The sequence below is a fragment of the Megalopta genalis genome, chromosome 12, assembly GCF_051020955.1.
Source record: "Megalopta genalis isolate 19385.01 chromosome 12, iyMegGena1_principal, whole genome shotgun sequence".
In the NCBI taxonomy this organism is placed as follows: Eukaryota; Metazoa; Arthropoda; class Insecta; order Hymenoptera; family Halictidae; genus Megalopta; species Megalopta genalis.
The window spans coordinates 6,016,986-6,040,232 of NC_135024.1; the positions used below are offsets into that span (position 1 = coordinate 6,016,986).

At 42.6% G+C, this 23,247-nt stretch overlaps 1 protein-coding gene across 6 annotated transcripts in view; it reads left to right on the plus strand.

Annotated features, from left to right (window-relative positions):
- LOC117217424 (choline transporter-like protein 1) overlaps positions 1–23,247 on the plus strand; it is a 93,097-nt gene that overhangs the window by 60,214 nt on the left and 9,636 nt on the right. For 3 of the 6 annotated variants that reach the window (XM_033465016.2, XM_033465020.2, XM_033465018.2), the window contains exons 2-5: positions 6,940–7,089; positions 16,693–16,809; positions 16,965–17,113; positions 22,563–22,631. In XM_033465016.2, the coding sequence (XP_033320907.2) occupies positions 7,039–7,089; positions 16,693–16,809; positions 16,965–17,113; positions 22,563–22,631 (386 nt within the window). In that variant the 5' untranslated portion in view covers positions 6,940–7,038. The remainder of the gene's footprint in view (positions 1–6,939; positions 7,090–16,692; positions 16,810–16,964; positions 17,114–22,562; positions 22,632–23,247) is intronic. The other 3 variants (XM_033465017.2, XM_076525772.1, XM_076525773.1) reach the window with 3 other exon arrangements.

The window sequence follows — 23,247 nt, forward strand, 5'->3', positions numbered from 1 at the left end:
CGATTTTGTGCCGCGCGAGATTCGAAAAAAAAGAAAAAAGGAACGAGGAGATCCCGAACGGAGAGCTGTCCGGTCGAAAAAAAGGCGCGTCGAAATTTAATCGACAGTGCAAATCCGTTCGTGGCGATGCGCCCCTCGCTGCCGCAATCACGCGACTCCCGTCGCTTTTTGTGTCATCCGGCCCGGAAGACGGTTCCTCGGGAATTTACGGCGACCTGCCGTCGTGTTACGATACTTTCGTCCTAGTTCTATGGCGCGCGGTGTTACGATACACGGGATTATGACGCGGAACTGTCGAGCCGTCTCTCAGGAATTTTGAATTTTTTTTTAGAAGATTTTCGATGCTGTTGTGTTTGCTGTGTTCGATAAGATAGCATACACATGCGAAGGAGTTTACTTATAGCTCACCTTTCAAAACAAGATTACTTTCTTCAAATCGAACGAAACGACTTGAACGTTTTGTGGACGTTAAGGGACGAATTTACTGTACAATGTTCGAAATACCTTTTCTTTTCAATTTTGCTACTACTTGGAACGACCACAGAAAATAGAAACTGACGTATTTAAAATTGTTTTAATTCTCGACATATCAAGTACTATAATTTCGCAAAAAGAGTCGTACACGGAAACTTAGTTTTGTTTTTTAGCCACTAGAGATTACGGGATCTAATATAAGAGCTGCTAGTATTAAGGATATGTAATTAAAAGCAAGTAACTGTGCCTCTGTAACTGAATGTAACAATTACATTCATTTATTTATCGTTGATACATGATTTCGTATTTCGAATTTATGGTCATTTGTTTTTGTATTAAGTGGACCGTTTATTTTGAAAGTGGTGTAAGTCCTTTTTTCAAAAAAATGAGATATCACGTAATTTATGCTTAATTTAGTGTAAACTTTTTGTTTATAACTAGTTAGTGTTTAATATCTTAATAAATGCCAATGCTTTGTTCAATTTAAAATTGGCCGGTAAAAGAAATTGCGTAATCATTGATTATGAAAGTGGTGTAAGTCCAATTTCCATCACGATGCCAAGCCTATTACATACGAAAAATATAAGGATATGCAGCAGCTATTACCTTATATACCTCCTGTGCATCATGAATATTTCAAAACACTGCCACATGAAGAGCATAAATAATTAATAATACCAATATCTTGTGTTAAGTTTAACAATATATAAATATAATTAACGTTCAAAATAAAAAATGCTAATCCTATTTTATAGGATTATATTATAAAATTGGATTAATATGAGATATATTTTAAGTGATATTTGTTATTTCAAAATTGAAATTAAATGATATTTACAATTGACTAATTATGAAAGTGGTGTAAGTCCATTTGCAGCCTGGAAATTGTGTATATTATTTTAGTTAAATTCGTCTAAAAGAAATTTATATAATCAGATTACATATTGATAAATTAGTACAAACATTCCCAGACTTCACATAATTAACCTATATTTTTTAATTGTCAGATCTGCTAACATTCAATTTTCTCGAAACGAAAGAAAGTGGACTTGCACCACTTTCAAAATAAACGGTCCAAGTATCATTGTACTAACATCATTTCCTAAGAAGGAAAAAGATCTCTCACATCGACCAGAAAATTCGTTTCCTTGCGTTTTACTAAACACGTGTACGCATAAAGATCCCCAGATTGCTTATGTCAATGGAAAAACGTATTTCCACGAAACCATTTCGTAAGTCAACTTCCGCGTTTAATTGAAAAACAAACATTTACGTTTACGTATTCAGCGCACAATGCATGGAGATCTGAAGAATGTAAACACCTCAGACGGATTCATAATGTCATGTATCGTCACTTTCCAATTTCTACTTCACCAATCACATTACTATGGTTTCATGGCATTCTTGGGCTACTGAGATAGCAAAATGTTGAAAAAGGAATTCTAGGTCTGCATGAATATTGAAACTGGAAACGTACACTTCCACAGCGTGAATAATAACTAAGACTCGACTAAGGTTTCTTGCGCTATCAATAAATCACCAGTTGATTCTTAATTCAACGTAAGATTTTCTGATCAAATTCTTGAGACCACCGAATCAAATCTGTACTATTTAATTGTTTCGCAACAACAAAAAAACCTATTCGATTGTAAGAAAACTGAGTGACGTTGTCAGGAGCCGAGGGCCAGGCGGCTTTGCTTGGTCGGAGGTTTGATGGGATTTCGGTGTTTTGGTAAAGAATTGGGTGAACTAGTCGATGCTTATTTCACCACCAGGGTGTCACTGAGTAGGCGAGGGTGTCGTCGACTAGACGATGCCTATTTCATCGTCGGGGCGCCACTAGTAGGGTAAATGTTACGTGAGCTAGCCGAAGCTTGCTTTATCACCGGGGCGCCACCAGGTTTTAGGATAGGTTTTCGAGGACTAGCCGATGCTTATTTCATCCCTGGGTGTCACTAGGTAGGCGAGGGTGCCGCGGACTAGCCGATGTCTTTTTCATCATCGGGGCGCCACTGTAAGCATTGGAGGATTGTAAGGATTTCGTGAACTAGCCGATGCTTGTTTCATCATCGGGGCGTCGCTGGCAGAAAAAATCGTCATCTAGCCGATGTTTATTTCATCACCGAGACGCCACTATAAAGGTAGGAGCTTCGTGAACCAGTCGATGCTTATTTCATCGTCGGGGCGCCATTAGTTATGGAATGGTAGAGATTTAGAGTTTGGTTGCCTCGTAACTTTCACAAAGAAGAAATGAAGGTACATCTCGAACGCTAAAGATGTATCTCTGTGGATTGTGCCTGCTTCGAATCAGGAAATGGAATAATTGAATTTCACAATTAAATAGACTGGAAAAAGATGGTATATTACAAGCTAACGATATACAGTAAATTCTCCGTAATTGACGCTCGGATTGTACACAAAAAAGGACAATTTTGGAAGTGAAGATACAATTATTCGAGCCTTGCGGCTCGTTTTTATAGTTGTGACAGTCGGTACGAGCCGCAGGCTCGGATAATCGTATCTCCTCTTTCCAAATTATCTATTTTTGTGCGCAATCTGAGCGTCAATTATGGAGAATTTGCTGTACTCGGTTGAATTGCTCGAAAGAGTATCAGACTCGATCTTGCAAGTGTTTCTTCGTCTATTTTCGACTTGAAACTGGACCCGATTTTAGTCGCGTTTAGGCCCTTTATACACCCAAAATTTCCTTAAAAAACGGTAATCGGGATGTGTCCATATGTGCTCCAATCATCATCGTATCCTTTCGAAGATACTTGACTCACAATATACAGAGCGAAGGAGGGGTGAAAGGAGTAAGACAAATACGTCGGTAAATACTCCGTACGTTGCAACGCGTAAAATAACGTATTGTAATTTTGCGCATCGAACGTCTATTTAAAGTAGCAGCCGAATACGCCAATTAATAAAAGCATTAACTTCTTTATCGCGTAAAATAAAATATTTCAACGTCAACCCATCCGATGCTTAAGAAAATGTATGTTCAGTATATCGTAATCCTCGTATCTGCATTATTCGCATCCTGAATAATTGAGAAAACGTTTCTATTTCGACCGATAAATCACCAATCGGTCCCCAATTCGATATGAAACTTTCGAACGGGGCCGTTTTCGCGCCGTTAAACAAAATCTGTATACCTCGCCGTCCCGCATCAAAGAAAACGAACTCGTTCAATTGGCAGAGAAGTTTGAAACTCGAACCACTTTACCGTATTTCAAATCGAATTTCCCGCAACTTGTCCCGCGTTCTACTTGAACTCGAACACCGCGGCACTCTAATCCCTCGCCGAAAAAAATATGCGTCATTGCGATGCATGATCTTCGCGATCCCGCCGTTGTTCCTTCGACGGAGAGAATTCCTCGGCGCCGGGTTAAAGAACACCGCCGAACGCCAAAAAGTTTCGAAGCCAGAGCTCGGGCTGATCTTCAATTCAAAAAGACGAAGAAATTGCCGGATATTTTCGCTCGGCGGGAAAGGTTATTTCAGCGTTTCCGTAGACGGCGCCGCGCGGCGCGCCGAAACAATTGTTTCGAGTTCAGAAAATTCGCCCCGAAATTCGTCGGAGGGACTCTCCGCGCTCGCTTCGAGCTTTACGCGAATTAAGTGCGACGTTCAACGGGGATAATAGTTCCGGCAAAATCTCTCGCGTGCATGGTGGACAAAGAACCGATCCTGCGTCCCAATTACCGGCGCGTTGTTTCATAACCGCAGCCCCAATAATTAATCGGCGAACGAAGTTCGAGAGCGGAGCGTCCGCGCAGCGCCGCGCCCGGAAATATAATAAAATGTACACTTCCGCGCTAGAACTGCCCGATGCTATCTGACTTGGGGCGAAAGGGGAAAGGCAACAACCCCCACGAGATATTACGTACCAGTCATTTTGCCGTGGCGTGCAGGCTTATTCGATTAATCGATCGAAACTGACGTGACCCGCGACGAAGCGAAGAGGGAGGCACGGAGGGAGAGACTGGGAGAGACTGGGAGAGAAAGGCAGAGAAAGAGGGGGGGGAGAGAGAGGATGTCTCCGGTAATATTAATGACGTCAACCCGAAGAGAGTTAGAAAACATTGTTTTTTTTCACTTGGCAAATCCAGTTTTAACGAGGGCTCCGTGTTCGTCAATGGACGATCTGAATAGTAATTGGTTGATTGTGGATTTTATGCATTCGCAACGGATGCAAACGCAACGCGCGCGAGTGAAAACGCCGGTGAAAACCGACGATGCTTCTGTTTCACGTTTGATTTATTACAGTTCTTTTTTTTCCGGCGGATCCGCAACATCTGCGGTAATTAGTGATTTCGAAGTTACTTGAAGTGTTACCGAGATTGGCTTCGCTGTAATGGTTTTATAATTGTCAGGCTCGACGGAAGCTCCGTAATTTTTCGTGACGGAGATTCTGCGGATTCTGAAATCGAGACGACGACGGAAAATTTGTTCGTCGTGTCCATTTTTATGGGAAATGATAATCTACTCGAAGACGACAGTTATTATCGTATTAACGTGATGGTAAAAACGCTGTAATAAAAATCGATGAATTTACGCAATACAAAGTACTATCAGTCTTGATTAGGCGATGATGTTCGCTTAAAGTGGACTGATAAGGAAAATCGTGGAAGGCGTGAAAGATGGATTCCTCGTTAATCCGTATCGGAACTTTCTCAGAAAACACAATAGTTATCGACAGCGTCTAATCGACGTAATTAACCGCTACCGTGAAGGCAGCTGATCAGATTTTAATGCGAAAGTAATGACGTTCATCGTGCTTCTCCGACCTACATCGAACGATCGCCTTTCAATTTTATTTCGAAATTATTCATCTTAATTATATCTCTGTTCTTCGAACGTCGGTCGGGGGCTTGTAAAATATTACCAACAATTGCATTATTCACCGTCGACTACGTTCGTTCAACCCGATACACATAAATTTCGTACTCGTCGCATAGATTCCTGCGTTCGCAATCGCGACACAATCGCAATAATAGATACAAATGGATAACGCGTTAAAGTAATAACAAAATGTTTACGCAATAACGAGTTAAATCCAAACTCGAAATTAAACTGTGAAATTAACATCGCACCGCCGATACGTAGCCGTCCACAATGTGCCAACTAATAATAATATTAACGACATTCTCACCATGTAATTTGCTGTTACACGTAATGAAAACGCGATTATTAATATCAATAATTATCCTGCGATTCTGGATAATTAAGTAAGTGTCGTTAATTGATCTGCTAATATCTCGTGCCACTCGACCGATGACAACGTGGCAGCCTTCCTTAACACTTCACGGTTTAATTAGTAGAGTGCGGATTTTATGCATTTCTTTTTTCTTATAAAAATGTCCTCTGTTTCATGTTGTGGAGACATTAGACGAATCTGAGAATATATTTATTATTATACATATGCGACTTATTGAGATTATTAAAAGAGGAAAGACATTTTTATCTGGCTTAAGATTTTTACGATCAACTTAGACATTTTTTACTTTGCATAAAAATCCGCAGTCTACGAACAAACCTTTTTCTATACTTTCGAAACACGTGATACCAATAATTTCTACTTATTATTAGTTTCACAAATTATCCTTGCACAGTTTCCATTCATTTTTCGCTTCAGGCTTGCAATTGTGTTGTAAAACAGGAAACAAATAAATTTTCATGTTTCTTCATTTCACTGTTGTTTTAAACTACATCTGCTCGTTTCTTGTAAAAAAATGCTTAAGATCCACAATCTACCTATTATTTATAATCTTAATAAAAGCAGAAAAAGTAAAAGTATTCTTCTGTCTAGGGTGAAAATCGCTGCAGGTCGAAATAATATAAAACATCCACCAATTCTGCAACAGAATTCATTATTATCGAAAAATAACAACTGAGCACGTCCTTAAATTATTATAATATATTCGTTGTTTCAAATTCCATCTTTGTATCATAAATGCACCAAATCCGCAGTTCACCGATTAGCAACCAGCAAAAAAAGTAAAACTTTCGTCCACATCCGAACGTAATTACCGAAATAAATCACAGTGGTCCGCAACACTAATCGCGGTCGACCGGTAAGCTTGGGAAAAAAAAGCCCGGTAATTATCGTATCAGCGGCAGATTTCCCGTTATCATTGTCGGAACCCGAAAATCTATTCGCGTGTCGCGGAAATGGTGTCGCATCGTTCGACGCCGTTATCGCGTCGGTATCAGTTCAAAAATCGCATGATCGCCTCGGTGGTAGCCGTCAGTCGACGCTCGTCGCCCTCCTTAGGTTCTCCGGCTCTCGACGCGCAACGACCGGAGATCGACTTCGGCCGGCCGCGAACGAACGATACGGAAAAACCGTGGTGGAATAAGAAAAGCCCGTGAAACAAGACGAAGAATCTGTCGCGGTGTTTACCGCCCTGTGTAGTTTCTGGTCGCCTTTAAAGAACTTCCGTTTTAATTTATTCCCGGAAGCAGGCGCATCCGTGACAGCGGCCGACTCCGCCGGTGGAACAGGATCAGAAGGAAAAGTTTCTCGGCTGTTCCCAGGGATTACCTTCCCCATCGTCGGGCATGGGTTGCTGCGGCTGCTCGGACGAGACCTCGTCCAAAGTGGAGCCCACGGTAAGAATTATTTTTTATGATTCCGCCCCCCGCCCCGACCGCCACCGTTACCCCTCCGCGACTGAAATTTCCGCTCAAGTATTTTAATATAAAACTTCGAGCTTTGCTTGTCACGGTAAACTGAACTGCACCGGCTCCGAAGAGCGGGGGCCGAAGTCGGGACCCCTTTTGAACCCTCGGGGTCGTAGAGTCAGCCCCCCAGAACACCGGCACTCGCGTGTCTCCGCTCAAATCCCGCTGTTTCTGCTCTGTTTAGGAGAAAGATTCCTCAAGAAAATTACGCAATTACGTTCGTTGCGTCGTTCCTTTCTCTGATTTGCAAAACGAGGTTTTCGTGATTGCTTATTCTTGTCGCGTTTTGTCTCCTTTGACGGGTCGCGGGCAATTTTTCTTGCTAAATTGCGAATTAACGATGTTATAGGATTTAAGTAGGGTAATTCCGTGTGAGACGACCCTCCTTTTTTTTTAAGTCTCACTTTTTTTCAAAGTCTTAATACAAGGGTGGTCCACCCTTAGGGTTCTACCTAAATGTCTCCTTTAATAGCGACGTACATAAAACGATGCAAAAGGTAACTTTTTTCAAGGCCATAGTTTTTCGGAGTTCGCGAGGTCGTCGATGTTGATCTAGATATAACTGCATGTTATTTTATTGCATAGGCAACGTTTCGCATAGGTATCGATTCTCTACATATATTCCTGTGCGCTTTGTAGCTATGTGCCACAATCTGTGTTGCAGATAATATTCTAAATTTACTATAACTTTCCTTTGATATTCAGTTTGCATCGCTATACAGAATAAACATTTACTGATTATTGCAGAACAAAAACGATTCACTAGTTGAGCCGTTTATTTTGAAAGTGGCATAAGTCACTTTACCGTAATGAAAAGTGGTGATTTTTTAATGTTTATACGAAATTATTTATACCGAGAAAAATATCAGTATCCTGAGATAACAAATACAAGTAAATCTTCTCGAAAGTTAGCTTCCTATTTTTAAACGTGTTAAAACGCAAACCCTTAAATATATCGACTTAAAAACAAACTTACGCCACTTTCAAAATAAACGGCTCAGTTATTAGGATAGCGGAGCCAGTGAGGTAGCCATTTACTGTATCTTTTGTTTATTTTCAAGCATAATTAACTTTGCATTTGTCGCACAAGCCATATCAAATTTTCTTATTAAAATTCAATCAGTTATCTATATGTTGAAATTATGAAACACGTAAAAGATGGAAGTTCTTAAAATACCATAAAAATTACTTCAATTTTTTGATACTGAATTCGCAAAATATTCTGTAAAACTTATGAAAATGCTTAAGAAAATACTAAACGAATCAGTATTCGGTAATTAAGATTACGGGAAAATAAAGTTAGTTGTTTGAATTTTTGTTTTTAGTTTCAATGTCGTTAATTTATTTACCGTGCACAGTAACTGAACCTATTTTTCGCTCGACGCGTTAGTCACTAATTCATTCATTCTCTCCCGGAATTAGCCTACGTTTAGGAGATAGAATTTCACGCAAGAAAAGCGTTCGTGGCTAAGTGTATTTAGGAGTTTGCTTGCGCGGAGCTGAAATTTGTTCCTCTGGATGCACTGCAATTTGACAGATGGCTGGTTCACTTCTTGAAAAATTGAAGTTGCGGTCGCGCTCCGTCACGAAGTTATCGTTTGTCGTTTTCAAACGGGCTCGTCCGTCGCCGATTTTTATTTATGCTCCCGGTATTTCAGATTATGCGAACGTTCCCGCGGACCGTTTTCGGCGTACGGGAATTAAAAGATGATTCATCCCCGTCGGTTGACATTTTTGGGAAATTGATGGTTTTATTTTGCAACGCGACGTTTCATTCTTATTCAAATTAACGTGTCGATCGATCCGATTTATATCGGCTGTTCTTTGCCGATATTACTATCGTCCCGCATCCTCGCGAACCGAACTAATTTCAGATAGCATGTCGCATTAGCTAATACCGATAATAGCGATTCTGTGCATAGCGGGCAAGATTTATGAAGTCGCTATCTCCTCGAAGTTGCTGCAACAGTTTCGCGGGTTTGTGTCGTTCAAGGTATCTCGCGGATTTTAAAACTGCCCGCCACCAACATATTTATTGTACGTCTTATCTTTAATCGCGTTTTCATAGAGGAAGAAACAATGCCCGGCTGCGCTCGGCGAAATTTATCACCTGATAAGTCGAGCGCATTCTCGAGCACATTAGACTCTAAAAGCTGCGAACAAAGGCCGACTATAACTGCTCGTTCAGCGCGTTTCAAAATATAATCACGGGAAGGGGGATGATTCTGAACTCGCGGAGGGTTGCCGTGTGCCTAAGGGAACGTATTTCCGGCCCAGTGGATCTGCCATTTCTCTGATTACATACTTTGTGACTAGAATTATCAATACGAAGAGTAGTCAAAGGTATTACAATCCAGCTGGAAGCATTTGTTGCGTGCCTGTAAAGACATTCATGCAGCGTATTAGCCGGCGCAATCTATTGCTAGGAAGTTTGGTAAATAACGACCTCGCTGAACAATAATTACGGCGCTAGTTCGCCTGCGGACGTAATCTTCGTTCAGAATTTTGTGTTCGATGTGAAATGCGAATGAACGCATAATAAAAAAGTATTTAACATTCGAACACTCAGTTATAATTTTATTTATCAAGTGTTTTCAATATATATTTTTAAGCTGTTTCGCGTCAAAGAGATGTTTAAAAATTTCAATTGATTGTCAGAAACTAGATACACAGACCAATAACAATGTTTATAGTTTGAGTCTAAGTGGACCCGAGACCTCGTCGGCCGAGTGTTAATTCCTGCTATTATTGCGAAGCTACGAAACGTGGCAAGCAAAAGGTTCAAAGATTAGTTCTTCCAACAAACAATGGTCATCGTGGCAATTTACTCCTGTGCGCGTGACATAATTTTCAAAGTTCTCCGTCAGAGAAGCATGGCGGATTTAAAAAAAAAAACAAAAAAAACAAAAAAGAAGGAGGGCGAAACAAAAGTTGTTCTTACTGCATGTCATAATTAAGAAGAATGAAACGTGACCAGCAAAGTTCCGAGTTAAGTTCCGCCGGCAAGCAATAGTCTAATTTCACTCTTTACTACAAGTTTTTTCATTTAGAGCGACAGAGTCGGTCGCCGAGACGGGGGCGACGAAATGAAATTCTTCGTTTGTGTTGTTTTCCTGTTAGGCGTGTATCGATTGAAGCGCGTCGCTGCGTTACCAGAGATAAGATTCTAAATTAAAATTCCTCGAAGTGTCTCCTATAATTACGTTTCCCAACTATCTCTCTAGAACGACGGCCACGTAAAAAGGTAATTAACCGAGGCCCCGATACACGTTCGATAAGTCCGAGCTTCCCGGCATCGAACGCTCTCAGGAAATTGCATATATTCGGGATAAATAAATGATCGAAATGCTATTCGGAGAACGGTGTTTCGGAACTCTACGATTATGGAGCCCTACGAAACGTGTGTAGGCCATTCCGCGTAATGGGGGAGCTGCTGTAAAAATCGGTTTAAGGACTGGAATCAATAGCAAGTACTTATGCGACTCGCATAGCACAATGGCGTGCCTTTTATCTGTGCAATACATGCGGTTGTAAAGATAGCGATATTGTTCAGATGATAGTATCGCAGCGCGACGGGCCGAGTAATGTTTCATTGCGATACAAAATTCGGAATACAGTAATGTCTCCCTTACTGACGCTCAAATTGTCCACTAAAATGGATAATTTGGGAAGAGGAGCCTTGCGGCTCATTTTTATAAGATAATGTGGAATTGTGAATATGTGTGAATTTCTATGTGGACAATTTTTATAACTATAAAAATAGACCGCAAGGCTCGAATAATCGTATCTCCTCTTCCCAAATTGTCCATTTTTGTTGCGGAATCTGGGCGTCAATTAGAGAGTACCATCGGAATGCAGAAACAATTCGTGTCGAACACAGATCATCGAAATGGTAGAAGCTCGACCCGATAAAGTAATTTGGACCTAATGTAATTAACGGTCGGCATTAAACTCGGCTTATGTTCCCGGAGGTCGGATCTTTCGGTTTCGCGCCCGAAGAATGACTGAATTAGCAATTTAATAAAGTATTCGATTTAATTGGCAGTTAACACGGTTCACAGTCATGACGTATTCACCGGGCGTGCCGCGCGATTGGTCGCCGTCCAAATTCATTGAAAATTTCATGTCGTCTCCTTGTCGGCCTTTACTTTCGTTCGGAAACCGCGACGCTATAATTATGAAACGGGCGAGAACGTATCCAGAGAGCAACGTATGGTATTCACTCCGTTCATTTAAGGGGCAGGCTGCAGTTGTCTCCGAACCCAACTAAAACGTCCAATTAATACTGAAGTTCATTACCGCGCAACGAGCGTCGCAGACTCCGCTAACCCGTCGTTTATCCACTGAATCAGCTCCAACCCCCATCCCTTCCTCCATAAGCCGATCTTCTGGCCACGTGACTACACACGCCGCTCGGGATATTGGTCGCTCAAGGCCATTTGCCTGATTGTGAATCACGCTATAGCCAACCGGAGCCCCGACGGCACAACCCCTCCCTTTTCTACTTTAACATCTTGTCTCCTATCCGAACGACCCGCCGAGCGTCGATGTCCGTGGATGATTAAGAGAGAATTGAAGAATTTCCATTCTGGAATTTCATTCCGGCCGGATCCGACAGAAATTATAGAGACTAATATCTCTCCATCGATCCGTTCTCACTAGCAGGTGATTTAAGTGATGGATACCCGATGCCGCAGCACGGCCCAAAACGAGCAGCTCGCCGGCGATGAACTTCGCCTGTTCGGGGTTGCCGTTGTCTGGCTCAATTTTCCACGGACACAACTGCCGTTGAACGCCGAACAGTTTTTGATAATGCGAAGTTGCGACGCTCTCTGACGGCTCGGCGCCGTCGAAATTACTTTGTTCTTGCAAGATGTGCAGCTGCAATTATGCAGTTTCTGACGAGTAGTATCATGGCGAGGCGAGGCGCGGCGCGGCGACGGCGACGGCAAAAGGCATACGAGAAACAAATTGCCTCGATGATTGTTGTACGGTGGATAATGAAATGTAGCGACGCTCTCGGCTCCTTTTCGATCATGTGAATCCACGGCACTTGATCGGGATTTCTTAGCACTTTTTCGGCTACATTGATACTGCATTGCGGAGTTTATGCGTTTCCGACAAGTATGAGTAGTACCGCGAATCTGTACAAATATTGAAAAAATCTGAAGATATTGTTACATTAATCTCGGCTTATTAAACTTATTCAGAAAAGAAATACGTGATTAATCCCTCTATGGTGTTTCTATGATCCAGACCGTATATTAGGCTTACATAAGTTCTTTAATTATCATCTTATTGGTGCCCAATTTTAACCCTTTGCACTTATATGCATATTTTTATTATATATATTATATATTATTGTATTGTATTATGTGTATTATTATATAAACGTGATATATTATATATTATATATATATATTATATCATTATGTATTGTATTATGTATTATTATATAAACGTGATATATTATATCACGTTCTAAGATAATTTTCACGTTAACAAAGTTTAGATTTGAAAAAATTGTTAAAAGCGTAACCGTTGTGTAAGTCGCAAGACTCAATTTCGCATGCAGAAAATGCACTCTGTCATGTAAAATGAAAATACTATAAGTCAGAAAAATTATTTTAGAATTACGGTTAAAGTAGCTTCGAGTGCAAAGGGTTAAAATAATGAACGAGTTTTTTGCGAAATTAATTGCGTAGATGTAAAATATAAATTGTTACATTGATGATGTTATAATCATTGTGTGTATCAGCAGAATCTGAGGGAATAAATAAATAATTAAACAAATCAATAAGTATCTATATAGATAAGTACGATTTTGCGTCGAGTTTCCGCGATTTATAGTATTTCTATGTAATGTTTTGCAACATAATTCACGTATCGACATAACGTTTTTTCCTGATAAAACCATAGATCTAAAATAGAACAACATTATCACGCACGATAGATAGATAGAACTCGTGGAATTATCAAAGCGACAACGATTCAATCAAGTGAACGCTATACCTGAAAAATCGACCAAGATAGCACGATGCGAATATTGTTCATCGATCGATGACAATAAAACACATGTAATACACTATCATTGCAGTAACTGTAAAAATTAAGATACGTGATATTTTATTGCTTACAATTTACTATTTCCGTCTCCATCTTACTTTATCTATCTCGTTTCGATAATTCCGCATACAAACTTGTACTTCCTCCTGTATTTTTACATTGATTATTACATCTTCCTATAAAGTGGAAAGATCTAAATGAACCGAACACCATTAGTGCGAAGTTTTTATGAACACCGTAGAAGTATTAAATTGCCCGAGAATCCGCGATCTAATCGAAACAGTGAAACTGAAAGCATCGTTACCTTCTCGATGCATCTAAAAATCGTGGGCACATGAGAAAAAAAAAGACCTCGACTGTCCGTCAAAAACTGCGAGTCGAAGGCAGCAGGTGTGTACGGAAGCAATTGTCCGTGAAAGTAAACGCAGCGAGACGGCAAAGAAATCTCGAACGAGAGTCTCGGAAGGGCTTCGCAACGCTTGTGTCGAATGATATTTTTCCGTGAATTCAATGTCTGTCCGAGCGCATCCGCCGGGGATCCCCGTTAATAATATAATTCATTGTTCACCGATAGCCGTGGCCATTTTGTCGAGCACACGACCGCCAGGACGCGTTGAATTTAAACTATTATATTACCATCCTATTAAGAAAACAGTGGGTGAAACCGGAGCCACCGGTAGTCGGCCCTACCGCGGCCGTTTACCATAGCAATTAGCGTCTTTCGGTTAGTCGAATCCCGGCCCTTGAAACGCGTGCGAGAGGAGCCGCGCGAAGGGGCGTAAATGTAATTAAGTGACGTTACCCGCTCGGTGCGTGAGCATCTAGCGCGACGAACGCACGGAAAGATTCGCGCGGATAATGATGTAATCAATAGGGCGGAATGGCGTGCTTTTAATAAGCCAGAGAGGAATTTAATTACGGGCCCGGACGCTAATGCAAGGTCACCGTCAAAGAATCTAATTAATTTAGGGTGGCGGCTGCACACGGTCTGAGTTGTAACAGGGTTACAAGTTTCCCTGTGTCGGTGAAACGTCGCAGGATTCGCTAAAAGCATTAGCTCCGCCCGATTTCACAGGTTGGAAAATTTACTGGAACGCCCGGCCGCAAACGATAGATCCCGCCCTTTCTTCTTGTTTCTTGTTTTTCTTTCCTCTTTTGGGGGGGGGGGGGTAGGAGGGAGAAAGAGAGAGAGAGAGAGAGAGAGAGAGAGGAACGGAAAGAGAGGAGCCGAACGTGGAAACGATACGCGGGGACAACCGAGACACAGGTCGTTGGGTCGCCGATCGACAAATTTTTCCGGGCCAGAATTAAATTTCTCATGCATGGCCGCACGTGTCGGGAACCGGTGCTCGACGAAAATGATAAGATTACACGTGAAATGCCGCTGTTCTAGCGTTACGATCAAACGGCACGCGGCTTTCTGCTAGTTTCACGTGCGCATAGCGCAGGAAATTGCGGACCAAGGAAAGTCGGATCGTTGTTGCAAAGATTGAAAAGTTTGTTAACCCTGGCACGATCCTCCTGATAATACGTGATCATTTACTCGGCCGCGATTATGGTACAAGTTGATGTGCATCGACCAAAACAATCCATGCGTTTTCACCAGAAACCCTGATTGTTGCAACAAAAATGCACTCGCGATCAACTAACCTAAATAAAGGAAACAGAACGCCCCTCGACGAGAATGATTATCAATAAGGAAGATTATTTTCGGACGCTTGTAATAAATATTTGTAACAAAACGGTTAAAACTCGAATTTTCTTTATCACATGTTCTGCTGAAAAACTTTCGTCTCGGTTTGTGTCCGTTGCTTTTTTTCTATAAAAACTTATCGAACAACTTATTTTCCATTCTCGATATTTTCACACATTGTTGTAATATCTTGCAGATTTTTACTTTTACGTTTTTATCGTGTTGTTCTGTACACGTTCCAATGAATGAAAGCGAACATGTAAAAATGACAAGAAAGTCTCCACTTTCGTGCAATTTTATCTCTCATTTTGCTGTTACGGTCGATTCAGACTGGCAAGCATGAGCATAGAATCGGTATTGCATGCAGAAAGTTGAAAACAAATATCGAAAATCCGTGAATCAGCTGTGAAGATAGTTAACAAACGAAGTTGCAGAGAGATTCGGACGGACGCATCCAAAAAAGCTCGTCGACTAATAGAAATTTTATTTAACACGTTAACCGTGGAATATCGACGCCGTAGAATCTTCCAATATCGAAGTAATCTGACTAATGAGACCGAAACCGGGAAGCGAGGATTTATCACGGTGATTGCTACTTTAACCTTTTCATCAATGAGCTCCAATAAAATCGGATCCGCTGAAACACGTCGTAACAGCTGTAAACATCCGAATCTGATCGAAAAGTTAATATACCGTTTACCTGAAATCTCCGAGCGCCGGTATACTTATGAAGGTAACGTATTCGTTTCTGGCACGAATGGAACACGATCGATCCGTACGGAAGCGTAAAACCGCGTGCTATCTTTCGCGATACAACACTCGAGGATCGCGTACGCGAGGGTTAATTTCGCGAGAGAACGCTCGGACCGGAGCTTGCTACCGACGAGAAACGCGCCGAATGCTCCTATAAATGGGAATGCATTATGCGGAATGATTGACTGAGTAAGGAGCCGCGATAAAGTTTCAAATTCGCGGGCAATAAATTTCCGCAGCAGCAGCAGCAGCCGGGCGAGAAGTATTTCTTATAACTCACTTAAGCCCTTCGTAAAGAAAACAATTCTCTGTTTAGCGCCCAGTTCCGGAACTTTGTCTTCGGGAATTGGAGCGCGCATAAACATCCCCGGCGCGCTTACTAATAACTTCTCACCAGACTGCGGATTTTACGCGTTCCCAATAAATCCGACGCCGTGCGAGCCCTGTAAAATTTGGTAGTAAAAGAAGGGATCTCCGTGGTCCTGTTAAATTCCATTTTTCTTCGTCGCCGCGTCAGAAAATCCGGACAATAACCACAACCGGAGGGCCCTCAATAATCCATTACCCTCTAATCCTCCCCGGAGCGGCGTCCCTCCTTCGCTCACCGTGGAATCCGCGTTCTCCTCTGAATTTCCCCGAACCCACTCGTCGTTCTCTCTCGTCGTTTAATATTTCGCTAAAGAACTGCGACTGGAATAAGCGAAAAATTACCGGCGCGATCAAGGGGTTGACGCCCGGCGAACGAGGGCTGGCTTTAATTCGGTCGCTCGCCAACAGATATCACTGACGGGTATCGCGGAGAGAAAAAGAAAGAAAGTGAGAGAACGAGAGAGAAAGAGAGAGAGAGAGAGAGAGAGAGAGAGAAAGAGAGAGGTAGAGAGATAGACTGGGAGACAGAAAAAAATAAGCGGAGACTGACGCGACGTTAATAAATGGAGCCGCGCGCGCGCGCGCGCGAGCGCTATTTTCCAGAAATACGTTCTTTCCCACCGACGATTTTCCATGTTTATCCGTTTCAGACGCCAGAAAACCAGGGCACGCCGCCGACCAGACACTCGGAACAGGTTTTCGTCACCGATCGATCCTGCACCGACATCCTCACTTTGATCGTTCTGATCGCTCTCGCAGCCGGTTACGTACGTCTCTAGCACTGCCTCGTCGCCGAGCATTTTCCTTTTTCTTCGCCAACCTCGCCCATCCCTGGTCCCCACCCGATCTGCTCCGTTCCCCTCGTCATTTCGCGAGCGACGCAGCCAGAATATACATATTTCCCGTTCTGCTTCCGGCGCAGGCCTTCCTGGTGAGCAACACGGTGAATAAAGGGGACATCTACCGCGTTATAAATGGCTACGACGATTGTGGAAATGTTTGCGGCCGTACCAATACCAAGGAGACTGATCCCCAGTTCAGTTGCAAGGGCGTCGACAAGACGAGAGACCGGTAAGCATCGCTGTGCCACCTTCTCTGTCCATCCCGCGTCGCCTCCTCGTGCGTCCACCTCTGTACAAGCCCGCCGAGGAACGGCCATAAACCCGGCCGAGTTTCGCCCGGCAGCCCGGAAATTCGCTGGAAAATGTTAAAGGCTGAGTAATTAGCTCGCTCGGATTCGTTGATGGGACTTTAATTCGTCCTGGGCTCATGAATTTCCACCGACGATTGACGACCCGCCGTCCGCGGTCCTGTGACCCCGTTGCGGACCCTTCGTTTTTGCTGATCAGAAGCCCGGCTAATTTTTAGACGTGTTCTTTAACCTTCCGTGCGACGCATTCGCGTTTTCGCCGAGCTAATAATTCCCCGGAGCCGCATGAAACTGCTCTCCGCGGTGCTGATCTTTTTTTCGGTGGCGGACCTGTTTGACGGATCCCGTGGCATGAACGTCTGAATCCGCCGACTCCGTGTCTCTTGACCCCTACCGCGAAAATTACTTGTCCCGCCGGTATAAACTTCTTTGCGCTGTGATTAATATGTTTAACCCGCTGCGATCTTTATGTGGTTTCTGGGAAAATTGAGTTGGATAGCCTTTGGTGTGCCATGTAAGAGTACACAACACTCGAATGCCGCGAGGAGCTCAAAGAAACTCGACGTTCTCGCGATTTTGGTGCGACGTTCGTAGCGGAAATTGGGGTGCAGCAATTTGCGTTGGAATTTTCAGACACCCAGACACTACCATTGCGAAATCAAAGCGTTTGATCATCTCATCCGGCGATGGTTTACAATCGTTAATAAATTTTTCTATGGAACATTTTCATTTGCTTGGATACGACTGCACAAGTGTCGCATAACTTTTGTTTCAATTGTTCCACTATACAGTCTGTGGCTTAGAAATAGACTGGATTTTTATGCAAATTAAGAATTGTTTGCATTAATTGCCACATAAAACAGCCAAATAGGCACTTCGTTCTTTCTCCAATTATGTTATTGTGCTCGAAATAATATAACAGTATTTTCAAATTCTTTAAGTGTTTTTACTGTTTTATATTTGATCTATTCAGTTTTGTCATAAATGCATCAAATACGCAGTCTACTTATTACGTCGTTAGATTCGGATACTTCATATTTTAATTGAAATATCTCTTAAAGTATTAGTCGCACGAATAGCTCGTAATATCATTCGACTATTGAAAAGCAATATATTGGATAACAAGTTCGCCACGTCGGATCAAAACGGACCCAGGAACATCAACGATTCGAAAATTAATATTCTATTAAAGCTTGAGCCGTTGCAAAAGTTTTGATCGATTTCCTATAAATTACTCGATTTTGTTTCTGACTTGATTTATCCGATCATTATATTCGATATCAATTTTCCATTGTTCCGGCGTTGTTCTCTCTATTGTAAAACGCGCACGATGTTCGTTTATTAATCGAAGACGCGCTCGATAATTGTTCCCGTATAAATCTGGCGCGTCGTTTGTTAATTTACAAAATTTCTTCGAATGCAGAATGGTTTACGCGAACCAGCCACCGGTACCCAACCACAAATATTTCCATCGTTAGAACCGTATAATATACGAATAAAACTTCAGCGGGCACGATCAACGCAGAAACACAATTAAAACTTCCATTGTTTTCCACAAACTCGTTTATCCGTGGATATTTTGAAAATCAACAGTCTAATGAGGAAGTGTCCCGAGACAATTTTTGCATATCGAATGTAATTTGTGTATCACATTTGAAAATCGTCGAGCGTTTGCCGATTCGACGGTAAGCCCCGCGTAGAATTGTTTTCCGTTCGTTTCAGGGATTTTTTTTTCGATGAAACGTTTATTAATACGGTTACTATAAACGAAGCAGTCTGCGTCACGATAAATTGCAATAATTGTAATCTCCTTACCGGAGAACCGTGAAATTCTCTTCCCGCTCTAGCGAGTATCCCCGCGTTTCTTTCGCTGTTGTTTTCAATTGATTCCATTGCGGACGGTGTGTTTCCATTAATTATTTCGTCCGTTCGTTGAAAATGAAATCGAATCATCTGGCCGCCGCCATGTTGACGCGAACCGGTATGTTCGGAGAGAGAGAGAGAGAGAGAGAGAGAGAGAGAGAGAGAGAGAGAGAGATAGAGAGAGAGAGAGAGAGAGAGTGTAAATCTAATTCTTATTTCTCCCGCTTAGATCGATACCCGCACCTCCGCGCAGCACAAAATTACGTATCTTGCTGGCCGCTTTCGACCAAACAATTATTCGTACACAGCCGAAAACGAACGGTTAATTAAAACGAAAGATTGCGTTCGAAATTACAGTGTGTATGCACGTTCTCGTGCTGAATTACAAATTGTTCAAATAAGGGGATTTCCACAACTGTTTCAACCGGCGGCACGGCAAAAGATAATATAATATATGGTGCAATAATAATCACGCGTTCCACGGGGAGGGGGCGAGTAAAAATACATGAACCCGGGATACATAAATACAATAAAATTCGAACGAGCTAGTCGGCCATCCGAATGCTCGCCGAGTAAACCCGCTAAATTGTAAATCGTTCACGGTCTGAATGTTAGAGTTCAATTTACCACGTTCTCTCCTTCCGCGCGAACACAAAAGTGTTTCGCGCCGGATATCAATGGGAGCGGTTCTATTTATTTAGATGAAAATATTTCCGCGTATTCACGTAAGCAGAATAGCGGCAGCGTTTTCACCGACTTCGGGTGCGCTTCGCCTGAATTTTAAGTTTCTCCTTTTTCCCCCCCCCCCCCATCGCGCGCCCCGCTCCGGCCCCGGCTCCGCTCCGCTCTGCTCCGCTCGGCTCGGCTCGGCGCCGCGCCGTTCCGCGCCGGTTTGAAACGTGTCGGTAAAAAGTTCGCGTCCAACTTTCCCGTGTATCCTGTTACCCGGCAAAAATATTCGCTGAATAAATTTGTTAGTGCGCTAATCCTTTGCGGTCGAAGCTGGGGATATAATTTCACGCGGCGCTCAGGTTCGCCCGGAGGCGTTAGAAATTAGATTGCGCCGCTGTCTTCGCCGCGGCTAAATGAAAAAATTCGCGGCGCGGATTCTACGATCGTTCCGCAATTTCTTCGTCAATTTCACGGGCGACCGTCATCGGCGCGGAAACAATTTTCCACGGTTATCCTAGCCGGAGATCTCGGCCAGAAATTTTCGGCATTTCTTCCGCGAAACGCCGCGCTGCCGACGCGCTCCGGTCCTCCCCCGCGCCCCGCGCCCCCGTTCACCCCCTTCGAAACGTGTCCGTAGATTCTCCGCTGCCTTTGAGACTGGATGAAATTATTCGCCAAACAAAGTTGCTGCCGCGCTAATCCTTTCAGGCGGACGCGCAGAATTCGCTGGAAAATATACTTACGGCAACAACTTAGGCGCCCGGCAACGCTTTCTAACGGACTTCAGTTTTACACAGTTTTTGCGATACACGCTCCGGGAACACGCAAAGTTACCGGAGTCGCGGTTAAAGCGGGCTCTGTTTAACCAACGGCGTTTGATAAATAGAAATATAACAATAACGACGTTCCGCGAAATATATCCGGTTGTTTGTCCGTGGCGCGGAAATCTTATCTCGCGCAAATGCAGAAATAGAGGAATAGAGAAAGTGTTTGCCAAAGAAACCATCTGAATCGTTCGCCAATCGGTCTCCCCTCTTTTGGTTCAGGATTTATCGTAACTAGACTGCGAATCTTTGTGCAAAATAAAAATTATCTACGTTAATTATAGCAAACGTGAGTCCAGTAGAAATTTCTTTCCTTCTTTAGTAATTTCAGTCGGTTGAAAATAATACATGATTGTTCTTAAATTCTTTTAATATTTTCTCGTTTCTAATTTCATCTATCCATTTTTGTTGTAATGTAAAACACTTGCAGACTGCAAGGTCATAATCATTATCTCGATCAGGTGTCGCAGCCTGATTAGAACAGTTGCGAAATGCAACTGTAGATAAAATGAGTCGGTTAGAATCGTAGTGGCGTGAGTCACATTTTCCTCATCGTAAGAAACAAGCAGTGTCATTTTTTTACTAACATGGGTATCGTTTACTGATCAAATTTATTGTTAGGATAATTTAGTGCTAAGTTAATTTATAGTAAGTTTACAATTTATCTCATATGTCTTTTCAATACTTTAGGTTACATTTTCAGACGTATGTCAACATTTTCACTATAATTCTATTCCACAAAAATGTAAATCGGCAAGATTAGTGCAAAAGTCAATGTAGACTCATAGTACCGCAAAGGATTAATACACTTCTCATCCTGTTCGTTCATAGACGAGTATACCTTCGAGAAAAAAGTGATTCAATTGTTTCACGTAGAATTGTTATTTAAAAAGGCGTTGTTAAGTTCCCTTTAGAATAAAATACAGTCCAACAGCCTCGGTCAAGTTTACGAGTTTTCCTAATATTTGACGTTCCACGAAATTATAATCTAAAGAAATAGATCCTGAAAATTTTGCTCCTTCCGTCAACAGTATAGACGAGCGAATTAGCTGAATCAAATCTATTAAATTATATTTTAAGAACATAATCATATCATTAAATTTCTAATCTCCTCTGATCATTTACAAATCTGCTCGTTTTATCTGTATACATATACGTGTCTGAAAGAAGTGTTGAAAGAAATTTTACAAAAACTATCAACATTGAAAAAATCCAAGAATAAATTCTTTTTTAGATTCTGCTACGCTGCGCGCGCGCGCGCGGCTACTGCACAGTTTAATGAAAGAAATTTTATGCATAGTTCTTGATAAACAGTCGTTCGGTACACGATCCGGGCAGTACTTAAAGAGAAGCTTTCACACGGCTTCGCCCGTTAAAGTGTCAGATATACATCGGTCGCAGCGTCCGCGGCACTGCGCCACTAACAAAAGTTGAAATTATCCGAAACTCGAGCGGACAAATTTTTCGTATGAAGCGGTCGAAGTAGGCTTGTAAAAATGAATGATCCGACCCAGTTTCGTGAGTACGCTACGGGCGATTCATCGCCGGGAAACATCGTGGCCCCATAAACACCGTGTCCTCATAAAATCTGTTAACGCGTTAATATCGTAGTTCCACGGGGGAACAATGCCGGGGGTGTCGCGATATTTTACAGACCGATAATGAATGAAACAAGTGCGCGGCCAATGAAAACGTGTTCGTCGATTAATATTTCGTTAAGCAGTCCGGCGGCGATAACGACGACACCGTCGTCGGCGTCGGTGCCACCGCGGGTCGCCGTTCGCAAATTCTCTCGCGGAGGTGGGTGCTCGATTAAAACTAAAAACCCCCGCGGAAAACTTACGCCGGGTCGCGCGAGAAATAATGCGCGTAATTGCCGTTAATGCTCCATATAAATTCTCCGAACCTGACGGCGAACACTTTTCCGGCGGATTTTCCAATTCCGACCGACACTTTCCGCGGCCGCGGGTTCATTAACACCCGCCGCTCATTAATAATTCATTTCCCCCAGGTATCTGCTGATCACCGTGGACCACTACGGGGTGAAGTCACGCAGCTGCACGTCCAACTGCTCCGATCAGTTAGTATTGCATAATGCACAAGTTTTCGTTAAACGACCGGCACTGGCGAGGCCGAGGCCGTCCGGATGCACGCAGTCCTCGAATCGTTTGCTTGAAAAATTGCAGCCCGTCGGCAATCAATTTTAAATCGTCCGGCGAACGGTTTTCATCGGTCAGAATCGGGCCGCTTTTTTCGACACGTTCGCAGAAAGACTGGGAGATTGTTTTATCCCGATGAATTGTTGTCGCCGGCCGAGGTATCAATTAACGACCGGCCGGGGTCGGCGTTTGACATTTTTGACTCGCGCCAAAATTCAAGTTACGTGCGACTTGGTCGCGCTTCGTGTACGGTGTGTCGAGCTTTTATTTAAATAACCGAATCTCTGTTCCGGCAAGTTCCATTTTTTTAATGAAATCCAAACTGATTGAATTCTTAGTATGTACTTTCGTGTGTGATAAAGTCGTTTGAAAATTACAAATATCGTACGTTAGCGACATTATACACGGTATTTTTAATCGTATGGGCAATACGGTGAAATTCTCATAAATTGTTCCTCAGCTTGGAAACGAGAATGGTCAACTTTGGAAATCGAGATACGCTCATTGGAGCCGCGAGGCTGGAATAATCGTATCTCC